The sequence below is a fragment of the Myotis lucifugus genome, unplaced genomic scaffold (genome assembly GCF_000147115.1).
Source record: "Myotis lucifugus unplaced genomic scaffold, Myoluc2.0 scaffold_101, whole genome shotgun sequence".
NCBI lineage: Eukaryota > Metazoa > Chordata > Mammalia > Chiroptera > Vespertilionidae > Myotis > Myotis lucifugus.
In genome coordinates, this window is record NW_005871149.1 from 2,820,288 (window position 1) to 2,832,370 (window position 12,083).

Here is a 12,083-nt window from a genome sequence, read left to right on the forward strand (position 1 = left end):
AGGAGGGTGGGAGAGAGGACTTCCCGCAGGCAGACCCGCAGGATCTGTAAACCGAAGCAGTGTGCAGCCGGGGAGAGAGCACCTTTCCCTGCACAGAAAAGCCAGCCCCGGGCATGAGTCTGGGAGACGCAGAAAGCCAAAGGTGTCTCGGACGATCAAGGGGGCGCCCGAAGGCAGGCCCTGTGACCCCCAGGGAGTCTCCCGTTTTACAGGTGAAAGAAACTGAGGCACAGGTTCAATGACTTGCACGGGGCTAGTGCTCACAGTTGCAAGTCTCGGCCTGCAGGCTCCAGAGTCAGGGCTTGTAACTAGTGTTACCAGCAAACGGGGGGCCATCCGAGGCCCTGGTGGTGCACAGAACCAGGAAGAGGCCCGTGAGCCCTGCTCCCAGCCGCCTCCCAGAGCAAAGTCTTCTCCCCAAAGTCAGGAAACCGAGCCCAGCTCTCCCTGCTGGAAGGCGTTACCCGCAGGTCCCTCTCAGTGTCGCTGCGGCTGCTGCTCAGGTTTTAAAGGAAAGAGCCGCGGCCGTGTCGCTATAGGAACACAGCTCTGTCCTTGAGCCGTCCCCGCAGGAGAGAGACGGACGCCCCCCGCTGCGCCCACCCCACTCTAACAAGGAAGAGAGCCGCATGCCCAGCCTCCCAGGCCCCCTCCTCCCTCCTAAGCCCTCCCTGTCACCCCGCACTTCACCTGCGCCTTTAGGGCACACGTCCTCTCCAGGTGCCGTCTGACTCGCAGCCAGTGTCCTGGAGGGAAGAAACACAGTGTGTTCAGGGGAAAGAGGTTGTTTACCCCAACACCGTCTTGGCGGGCGCTGTGCCGGCCAGTGCCGGATGCTGAGGCCCCAGACGCTGTGGGGGACTCCAGTCCGATGTCACTTCAGCCTCGAGCGCCGGTGATCCCACTGGAGCCTCCGAGAGCTTGTGGGGAGGCTCCCACGGGGGAGCGCGGCTACTCATATGCCCTTGACCCGAGACCGAGACGGGTCCTCTCCTCTGGGGGAAGGTCATCCTTTTCCACTCAGTGCGAGGGCATGGATGGGCGAGGGAGGAGGGACGCCAGCCAGCCAGCCAGGTCAGCCGAATCGGCCCTGGCGGTCAGTGGAGTGACATGTCACAGCCAGGCCGCCCTCACAGCCCCCTGGAGCCCGAGAATGCTGGTGGAGGGACAGGCATAGGGCCCCGCACTCTGCACGCGGATCCAGGACCCTGCCCGGCGCCATGGGAGCCGCCCCCAGATACCCCAGCCCACAGCCCTCCCTCACCAGGGTGCCCCCTACCTCCAGAGCATCCGCTCCTCCCAGGGGCCAGGAGGGCAGCCCAGGGGCAGAGCCCACTCCAGTCTTGGCTCACGCGGTTATTGTCCCTTAGCAGTGAGACGAGCGGACAGGGATACGGACGCTGTAGGCTGTCCTGTCCGCTGTGAGTGAGACTGCTCCCAGGCTGTGACCCTCGCCCCAGCTCGCCTGCCTTCAGTGTCCTTAGCACATTGCGGACCAGGAGTTTCCTTGCCAGCTTTACCCAGTGGCCAGATAAGTCTCTACTGAACGAGTACAAAACACGTTTTGCATCAGTGTTAAAGGCACGCCTTAAAATTAAATACCCATCGCATTTTGAAGATATATATCACATGTTCTCACAAGCTAATATCTTTTTAAAGGATGATACTTTGTAAAACACTGTGTCATATGAAAACACGAGGATTCTCGTGATCCATCCGCAATGTGTTAAGTTGAAACCAAAGTGTGCGTGGGGCCGAGGAAGGAACCTCAGGCTGTTTGTGGATGCCCGAGCCCCGCGGGACGCTCCCCTTAGCGCCCCCCTCAACGCACACACACGACCACCTTCTTCCCACCTGCCGAAAGGGGTTTTTAGAAATCAAATCATTTCCCATAAACATCCTGGACTTGGGCCACACACATGCAAAAAATAAAATTAAAATACCAACAGTTGTTGGCCTCTAAAGTTCCTGCGATGTGGGGAAGCTGGTGAAAACAACAGCTATAATCTAATGATCTTTCCACCGTGTACACGTGCTGCCTCATGGACTGTGCCCTCTGAGCAAGCCTAGCTGTTCCTCACAGGGCAGGGGCGAAGGCACAGAGAGCTCCCTGCACAGCCCACCGGCCTCCAGCCTCACCTCTTCCTTCCCAGCGGGACCCACGGGCTGTGTCTCCACGCCGCCCGCCACGGGGCCCAAGAGGAGGCGGCAGGTGCTGAGCAGGGGTGGCTTCCAGGTGTGTCTTGAAGCTGAAACCGAAAGAATCCGTGAGGGCCTGGCTGTCCAGTGAGAGACAGAAAGGAGCTGAGGGTGAGACGGGGCGCGGAAGTGCAGGGCGCCCCGGGAGACGGCACACAAATGCGAGATTAACGTGTTAGCGTCAGGAAACGTTAACTCCTCGCCCACGGTGGCCTCTACCGACGACCGCGTATGGAGGCCCCTTTGTCTGGAGAAAGTTGTCCTTTCTCGGCCCGGCTCCCTCTCCCCGATGTCGTCTAGTTATTAGTGTGTGCAGACTCGGGGTGCAAACCGATCTCAAGGGAAGAATGTTGCCAAAACCACCAGGAGTTCCTCCCCCAGCTGAGCATAAATCATCCCTTAGTCCAACGACCTACCTTCCGTCGAGGACCCAGGGCCAGCTGTCCTCCCCGTCCTCGCTCCCACCTGACGCGCCTCTTCTCCCCGCAGCTCCCCGCAGGCCGGGAAGACCGAGGTCTCCACTCCGCTCCCCGCCTCCCCTAGGATGGATGGATGCGGCTGGAAGGAAATGGAGGTGGCTCTGGTCAATTTCGATAACTCGGACGAAATCCAGGAACAGCCTGGCTACGACCCGGACCTGAACCCCACCAGCGCCCCCAAAGGCCGGCCTGGGGCCGGCCCCTTCTCCAGCTGGAAGCTGCTCCTCGGCGACAGCGGCAGCCACGAGACGGCCTTCTGCCGGCTCCCCGGAGACTACCCGGACCCCCCGGGGCCGGAGCCCGCGGCCCTGAACGAAGGGAACCAGCGGGTGATCATCAACATCGCGGGGCTGCGGTTCGAGACCCAGCTCCGCACCCTCACGCAGTTCCCGGAGACGCTCCTGGGCGACCGGGAGAAGCGGATGCGCTTCTTCGACTCCATGCGGAACGAGTATTTCTTTGACCGGAACCGGCCCAGCTTCGATGGGATCCTGTACTATTACCAGTCCGGCGGGAAGGTGCGGCGCCCGGCCAACGTCCCCGTCGACGTCTTCGCCGACGAGATCGCCTTCTACGAGCTGGGCAGCGAGGCCATGGACGAGTTCCGGGCGGACGAGGGCTACATCAAGGACCCCGAGACGCTGCTCCCCACCAACGACTTCCACCGGCAGTTCTGGCTCCTGTTCGAGTACCCCGAGAGCTCCGTGGCCGCCCGGGGCGTGGCCACCGTGTCCGTGCTGGTGGTCATCCTGTCCATCACCATCTTCTGCATGGAGACGCTGCCCGAGTTCCGAGAGGACCGGGAGCTGAAGCTGGTGAGGGACCCCGGCCGCAACGCCAGCAGGCTGGTCCTCTCCCCCTCCATGTTCACCGACCCCTTCTTCATGGTGGAGTCCACCTGCATCGTGTGGTTCACCTTCGAGCTGGTGCTCCGGTTCGTGGTCTGCCCCAGCAAGGCCGGCTTCTTCCGCAACATCATGAACATCATCGACATCATCTCCATCATCCCCTACTTCGCGACCGTCATCACCGAGCTGGTCCAGGAGACGGAGCCCAGCGCCGAGCAGAACATGTCCCTGGCCATCCTGCGCGTCATCCGGCTGGTGCGGGTCTTCCGCATCTTCAAGCTCTCCCGCCACTCCAAGGGGCTGCAGATCCTGGGCCAGACGCTGAAGGCGTCCATGCAGGAGCTGGGGCTGCTCATCTTCTTCCTCTTCATCGGCGTCATCCTCTTCTCCAGCGCCGTCTACTTCGCCGAGGTGGACGAGCCGGAGTCCCATTTCTCCAGCATCCCCGACGGCTTCTGGTGGGCCGTGGTCACCATGACAACCGTGGGCTACGGCGACATGTGCCCGACCACCGCCGGGGGCAAGATCGTGGGCATCCTGTGCGCCATCGCCGGGGTCCTGACCATCGCGCTCCCGGTGCCCGTGATCGTCTCCAACTTCAACTACTTCTACCACCGGGAGACGCAGAAGGAGGAGAGGCAGAAGAACATGCCGCAGGAGATCAACAAGATGGCCCCCAGCGTGGACTCGAGGATGGGCAGCGCCGACTCGCTCAGCAAGACCAACGGCGGCTGCTCTGCAGAGCCGTCCCTGGAGTGAGCTGTGCCGGCTTCCTGGCCGCGGGTCCCTCTGTCTCTATCTCTCTCTCTCCCCCTTCCCCTGCCTCTTCCGCTGTTTTCCCAAAGAGCAAAACGTACCTTCGCGGCCAGCAGGCCACCTCTGACTGCAGCCGTTTCAATAAACACGTTCTGCTGCTGCTGTTTCCTAAGCTGTTTCTTCTCCACCGACCACACGAGAAACGGGATTTCCCTCTCTCCTGGGAGGGGCCCTGCAGGTCCTGCGACTCCCCTGTGGTTCCCAAGACCAGCTGCCAGCTCGGTCAGCAGCTCACCTCCTGCTGGCGCTGCCCAGCCCTCGCCCTGCTCTGGGCACAGTCCCCTCCCACGACTTGCTCAGAGGCCCTCTGAGGAGGCACCGCTGGTGCGGGAAGGTATGAGGCAGGGGCATCGGGGCTTTCACGGGTGCACAGGCCGGAGCCCCAGGGTGGGGGGCCCCAGGGCTGCTCTAGGGCAAGTGCCACGCATCGCTCCCCGGGGTCCTGGGGCCTGGAGAGGTTCACACCCGGGCGGGGGCCACTTCGAGGCGCTCGGTCATGGCCGAGAAGGCTCTGCGGACTCCGGGCAGCCTCCCAGGCTCAGCGCCGCCCGTGCAGAGTGGCCGTTGCTCTCACACAGGCCCCCCTGCCCTGCCCTGCCCTGCCAGCTCGGTCAGCAGCTCGCCTCCTGCTGGCGCTGCTCAGCCCTCGCTCTGCTCTGGGCACAGTCCCCTCCCACGACTTGCTCAGAGGCCCTCTGAGGAGGCAGGGCTGGTGCGGGAAGGTATGAGGCAGGCGCTTCTGGTGGCAGAAACCCAACTCGGGCGGAACCCAGAGAGAGAGGACTGTACCTGCTCACCGACTGAGATGCAGGGAACTGGCTGTAGCCCCGAGTGCGTCACCGTCAGAGCTCTGGCCACGTCTGTCCATCTCCTCCCTCTGCTGGGGGCTTCGTGCCCTTGAGGCGGGCATTCTCCCGGGGGCAGGGGGCACGGCAGTCCCAGGCCACAGGGTGTCTCCATCGAACCAAAGAATAATAAATATATACATATACATATACATATACATACACACACACACACACACACACACACACACACAATCACCTTCCTACCTAATTAGTATCTGTAATTCCTCGCAAACATGTTAGGTCCAGAAGTAGGGATTTTCTGTCTGGTCACCGCTGTGTCCCCAGGGCCTGTCCAGCACACAGCAGGGACCAGGAACTAGGTGGTGCCTTGATGAACTGTCCCTTCAAGCCCTCCCTCCAATGACCCTAAAGAGACCAAACTTAGCCACTCTGCGGGCTGGTAGGTTTCATTCTCCCACCCCCACTCTCCCCCAAACTCCAGGCCATAGGCTGCGGCCAGCCACTCCTTAGTGGGGGTATGAGTGCAGGGACCCTGGAAGGCGCTGCAGGGGTTGTGGGTGGGGGAGCTGGGTGCAGCAGGGGAGGGGCAGGGGGAGGCCGGGCCCAGAGCCCTGCAGGCCCCCAGCTTCCTCCCCTCTGGGGGCTGCTCTGCCTGGTGGAGGCTTGGAGGGGGCAGGAGAGCAGGACCCCCGGCCTCTCTGAGCCCCCATTTGGAAGGTCTCTCAGGAGGGGGTGTCTCAGACCCCCTCACAGGCCTTCCAGGGGAACCCCTGAGCCCTTCTCCACAGCATCCGGAAGCCCTGCCTCTGGGGGCGGCGTAGACGGCTCCCCTGGAGCCCAGACCCTGCCCCGACCCCACGCACTGACCAGCCAGCACCCCCTCAGCAGCCACCTGCTCCCGGGAAGTCCTGTTCCGGCCACCTGCACCCCAGCTGCTGAGGACCAAGGCCCCACCCTCTACCCCTGTCCCCTCCATATTAGGTCCTGGGGGGCAGAGGGGACACCCAGGCCCCCCCCCCTCGGCAGCTGCCCAGCCCCTAGAAAATAACGCGCACCCACCCCGTGCAGGGAAGCGCCCCAGCGGCTCTTTGAAGGGAGGAAGAAGCCATGGGGGTCTCCCCAGGGACCGCGGTGTCGCCCAGGGCACATCTTAGAGACGGAGGCCGCCGGCTTCAATCGCAGGGATGAAAGGAGCTGGGGTGGCCGGCCCGGGAGGCGGGTAACAGGAAGATCAGACACATCCTGTGATTGCTTCTCAGGGGAGGCAGAGGTAGAAAGCCGCCTGCGAAATGTCACCGGATAATGAATGCTGCTTCCCTCGTCTCCGAGGTGCCTGTCAGGCGCCTGGGGAGGGAATGACAGCGAAGCTCATTAGGAGTTTCGAGCGGATCTGCTTTCTCCTCCGAGCCACAGGGGCCCCGGCTGAGCCCCCTCCTTCCCACCACCACCCTCACGGTCTGTCGCTAACAAATAATCCAGGCAAGTGTGATAGAAAAAAATACGTGGGACAGAAACAATAACACCAAGCCCCCAGGGTGGTGGTGGGAATTCAATCAGGTGACGGAGGCAATTCCTTAGCAAAAGGTAAAACGCGGGGGACAGGCGGACGCAGCAGGATGGAGACAGACGAGGCCCAGGATAAGGGTTCGCCCGCAAGGGGTCACCCTTCAGGGGCCACGCTGGGCCCTGTAACGCCATAATCCCCGCCCAGTGTCCCCTGCAAAACAGCCCAACAAACGAAGGAAGAGAAGAGGAAGGGAGAGAAATGGAGATGACACAACGAACGGATTGTGTCCCCTGAAAATGGATTCGAACCGGCAGCATCCAGCACAAAATGAAAGGCTTTTCTAGGTAAAGGGGAGCGGAGCCAGGAGGTTCTACCGGCAAAACACGCGGGTTACTATGACAACGTGACTCCTCCTTCGGGGATGGCTGGGTCTCTCACCTGGGCTCCAACCGGTGCGATCGGCGGCTCCTGACCCACTGGTTTAAGATTCCAGTTCTGGGAGAGCCACAGCTGTAACTAAGTCCCGGTTTGGTGACCGACGTGGGGCTTGGCATAAGTGACTGCATCCTGGGCCTGCTGTCTGGTTTCTAACAGCACCGCTGGACTAAGGAGACAGTCAGAGCTGCCAAACGCTCAAGGGCAAGTCCTGGGGATGGTGCCTCTCCCCCATCCGGTCTCCAGTTTGGGCCTGGAGCCCTGCTGAGCTCGGTGGCAGCCACTCCCCCTGCCTGGCCAGCCCCATCCCATCGCAGCTCTCGGCTGCCCTCTGGCTTCAGCTTTCTGAACTTCCAGAGAACCCCGCCGGGACCCTGGGGCCACCTCCTGGGTGGGGGTGGTGGGGGGGAGGCCCTGCAGGTTGTCCGGAGGCTGGGACAACCTGGGGGCTTGTCTGGAGCAGCGGAGGCAGGGGAGCTAGTCCCAGACTGGCCCCAGGACGGACAGGCACCCACGAGGCAGCAACGTGGGGACCACCTGACCAGTGAGGTTTCCAGGTGCCCGGGCTGCTTCCCTTCCCCACCCCACCCCCTTCAGATCCCTGTCCCGCGTCGGAGGTTCGGGAACACAGGCTGCACAGGGACCGCACCTTCTGGACTGAAAACTGGGGTTCTCGCTGTGCAAGAAACAGTCTGGCAGCGGCACTTGGATTCAGAACAAGCTGCTTGTTTAGGACACTGCAGTCAAAGGAGAGGGCCATGCGACAGGGCACGTAAAACCTAACACCGCCTCCCCCCCCCCCAATAAATCTCACGGCGCCCAGGTCCTTTTGTCCCTTGAGGTCCAACCAGCCCCAGAATGAGCTGTTTCCGAACAGACCTGGGCAGCTTTAGGCCTGGGGGAGGGGCTACCTCTCAGGGCTAGAAGGGGAAGGCGTGATGGGCGGAAGGATGGTGTGGGGCTGACAGGCAGTGGGGAGAAAGGGCACCCCTCCTAAGACTATGTTATGTGCCTCCAAAAGCCATGTGTTGAGGCCTTAATCCCCACTGTGACTGGCTTTGGAGCCAGGGTCTGTAAAGAGGCCACTAAGGTTAAATAAGGTCATAAAGGCGGGGCCCTAATCCCATAGGGCCGATGTCCTTAAGGGGAGGAGACACCAGGGATGTGCGGGCACAGGGGAGGCAGGCGAGGACACAGAGAGAAGGCGGCTGTCGGCAAGCCGAGGAGAGAGGCCTTGGGAGAAACCAACCCTACCGACACCCTGATCTTGGACTTCCAGCCTCCAGACTGTGAGGGGAAATTGTGTTGCCTATAGCAACCATAGGTGGTGTCTGCTTATGGCAGCCTGAACAAACACACCACGGGAGACGAGTAGGAAGGCACAGACGTCAGGGTGGTCTGAGGAGAGAGGGTCCCAGCGACCTTTGCCAGGGAGCACCCCCTGGGCAGTAGAAAGCCCGGCCTCTCTACTCAGGTCTAAATAAGTCCTTGGAATCCGAGCCAAGTCCATAGCCCAACTGCCACCAAGAAACTAAGATATCTGCATGGCACCTTCTGCACCGGCCTGTCAATCAATCCATTCATCTGCCTGGCAGGCCAAGCCAATGGTTTCTGAAGTTCCCCAGATCCCAGTTCATTCAATCGATCCATTCATCTGCCTCGCAGGCCCAAGCCAATGGTTTCTGAAGTTCCCCAGATTCCAGTCCATTCTCTCCCTCTCTGGCCTGGTCTCCCTGGAAACGTGTGGACTTGGGAAAGTCCTTGGAGATGCCCTACTGTTTGTATGTTATGCCAACTCACCAGGGCCACGGGCCACGGGCCAGGTACTGGAGCTCTGGCCCAAGCTCCCCTTCAGCTTGGAGCCACCTGCCTCCCTCTCTCAGAAGCTGAGGACCAGACACTGGCCACCAGGGGGACTCGGGGAGCCCCAGGGACACCGCCTGGGCATCTGAACAGCTAGTCTGCCCACAAACCCCTTCATTGCTTATGATGACTCTCTCTGGATCAGAAATGCCCCCCAGGGAGCGGATACGGGGACAGCTAAGATTTGGGCTGACCGGCAGGACATCCCAGGCCACAGTTCAGAGCTGCAGGGGGTGTGGCTGGCCCCCACCCAGGACACTCCTGGACACAGGAGACACCTGTCTCCAGAGGCTCCTTGTTCCCTCTCACAAGCCCTAAAAATAAAGCTCCCAGGACGCAGTTATTCTGGTCTCAGCGCTAAACGCGGCCCGGGAAAGAAAGGGGCTCTCGGGTTTCGCGGCTGGGCCAGAGGAGAGGCAAGGACAAAAGGCGGGGGAGGCTCAGCCCCTACGGATGGAGCTTCGGCGCTGGCACTGAGGAAACCAAGGCCGCCAGCCCAGAGGAGGTGGCCGGGCCATGCGCAGTCCCCGAAAAGGGGGCACAATTCCACAAGCCAGATGGGGAGACAGCTTCAACCCCGAAACTGCAGGGAGTGCGTAAGGCACCAGGTCCTGGCTGCCCTCCAAGCTCCCCGGAGCTGTCGCTCCTTGGGGTGAAGGGCCGTGCCACCGACTCCAGGGGCTGATGCTACCCCCACACCCCTCGGGCACACACAACAGGCACATCCTTGCCGGGCCAGCTCTAGTCCAAGATGCACGTCTGCTATCACGGATGATCCAGAAAGATCCGAGAGGGCGGGCACCAGAGAACAAAGACTGAGAAAGAAAAAGCTACCCAGCGCGACGTCCACTGACTGCGGGGTTTCGGGACAGGGACCAGGCCTGCTATGTCTGTGCCTCCTGCATTGTGCCTTGTGCATAGTAGGCACTTAGTAAATCCTATTGTTTGCCTGGCCATTGCCCTGGGAACCTGGGGTGGGGAGGAGGAGTAGGAACGTTGCAGGATATAAAACAAGGTGCACAAAGCGGGCGTTTGAGATTTCACCACTAGGGGGCGCTCCAGGACAAGCGCTGACACCTGACCGCCCCAGCCCTGATTTGGAGCTTAGAGAGGACAGTTTGTGGTTTGTTTATTGTCTACTGAACAATTAATTATTCTGCGTCAAACACTATGTGCCGGGCAGGATACAAAATGATGTTAATGTGACTCCTGCCCTCCGCGAGGGGGTCATCTCATTAGAAAGAAGGGCGGCATAAACAAAAAATAACATATCCACGTTTGCTTGCTGGTCACTCTATTTATGGAGGGTGGATTCATCTGCACACACTTTACCCATCATGCCTGTCTCTCCTCCTATCCACACGCCTTACCGCTCATGGCTTTGAGCCTTCCCTTCCCACCTCAGCATCCTTTTCCCGTGACGCTTAAAACCATGTGATACACCAACGGTTTACACACTTATCATCTCCGTTGTCTGCGTCCCCCACAGCACTCCCTGGGTGGGGGGGGACCCTCTGCTGTGCCCTCTGATGGACACAGTACACGGAACAGTGCTTCGCACAGTAGGTACAAAAAACACCCTTTTAAATAAATAAGACCGGTGGCAATTCTAATCAGCCCCGAGTACACCCAGTGGCCAGGAGCCAGCCAGCATCCTCCTGCGGTGGGAGGGGTCTTCTCGGAGGAGTGACCTTTCTGCTGGTTCTGAAGGAGGAAGAGCAGTTCCCAGGTGGGAGACAGTGGAAAGGAGCCTCAGGCAAAGGGAACAGCATGAGCAGGTGCTCAGAGGACAGGACAGACCAGATGTCCCTCAGCAGGGAGGTGCTGCATGTCCTGGCTATTTGGGGCCCCCAACCATGACCAGGGCTACTGGGCAGTAGCCAGCCTCGTCCCTCTGCCTGCCCCAGGCTGCCCCTCGGCCCACGGCCCCTCTGCCTGCTGCCGCTCTCCACCTGTCTTTTCGGGGTCCAGGGCTCGCCGACCTGGGCAACCTCTCTCGCTTGGCTCTATTCTCCTTCCAACAAGAAACAAACCACATGGCTCAGAAAACAATCCATCATCCTGTCACAACATTTCCATTTCAAAGGTCTCCTTCCTCAGCTTCTCTCTAGCCAAATGCTTCCTCTCATTAAGGAGGCACCGGCAGGAGAAATGAGTGACAGGGAAGGGAGAGGAGGTGGAAATGGGGCTGTGGACCTGGGCTCTGCCACCATCTGGGCAGGGGCAGGGAGGGTGCTGGCGGGCAGGCACTGGTGGGATACCATGTGTCTGTGTGTTTCTCTGTGTACATGTATGTTATGTGTCTGTACTTTTGTGTATGTGCATCGTGTACATGTGTATGTATCATGTGTTGTGTGTGTATGTCTCTGTGTGTATATGTATGTGTCTACTTTTGTGTGTATATGTGTTGTGTGCACGTGCATGTATTATATGTTGTATGTCTCTGTGTGTGTATGTGTCTGTGTGCTTTTGTGTATATGTGTTGTGTGCATGTGCATGTATTGTATGCTGTGTGTATGTCTCTGTGTCTGTGTGTACTCGTGTCTGTGAACTCATGTTTCTCAGTGCTCATGATTCATGCCAGTCAAGCAGAGATCTGCCCGCTCAGATCACAGAGCCTAAGCCCCCCCTTGTCTCCCCCCACTTGCCTGGCTCCCTCCACATGCCAGGAGCCTCCTGGGTACCGAGGGTTCCGGGGAGAGACGGGTGCTGCCCGTCAGGCACTGGAGCAGAGTCCAACCCGTAAGTGACTGCAGCCGGCCACATGCTGAGCAGTGGGGGGAGCGGGGGGCGTGGGCCTTGTCACCTCAGAGGATGCTCAGCTGGCGGGGAAGGGGGAGGGGTGAGGAGCAGCTCCAGGCCACAGGGAGCGGGCAGGCGCACTGGGCCAAGGGCAGGGCATGAGCCAGGCCTGCGCCAGCCCTGCCGGTGCTGGGAGCGGCCATGGCAGCAGCTGTGCTGCACCAAATGCCCGGGGTGGGCTGGTGAGCATGACCAGGAGGCTTCCCCGGCTGCCCTCTCCCTGCCCGGGCCAGACCCCAGGTAGGGAGTCAGCCCAGCCCTGCAGGGGCCCCTTCCAGCTCTCCCTGCTCCCTGGCTCCCCTCTTCATAAGCGAAACAGCACATG

General features: G+C 60.4%; 2 protein-coding genes across 2 annotated transcripts in view; one reads left to right on the forward strand and one right to left on the reverse strand.

Annotated features, from left to right (window-relative positions):
• The first annotated feature begins 2,743 nt into the window (after nucleotides 1-2,743).
• Nucleotides 2,744-4,285, forward strand: KCNA10 (potassium voltage-gated channel subfamily A member 10). Its single transcript, XM_023757123.1, has one exon. The coding sequence runs from the start codon at nucleotides 2,744-2,746 to the stop codon at nucleotides 4,283-4,285; it is 1,542 nt and encodes a 513-aa protein (XP_023612891.1).
• Nucleotides 4,286-6,443: 2,158 nt separating this feature from the next.
• The window catches only part of LOC102420033 (chymosin-like), a 20,188-nt gene continuing 14,548 nt past the window's right edge, over nucleotides 6,444-12,083 (reverse strand). Inside the window, 1 exon segment of the mRNA XM_023757016.1 lies at nucleotides 6,444-6,495. Within this exon segment, the coding sequence (XP_023612784.1) occupies nucleotides 6,444-6,495 (52 nt within the window).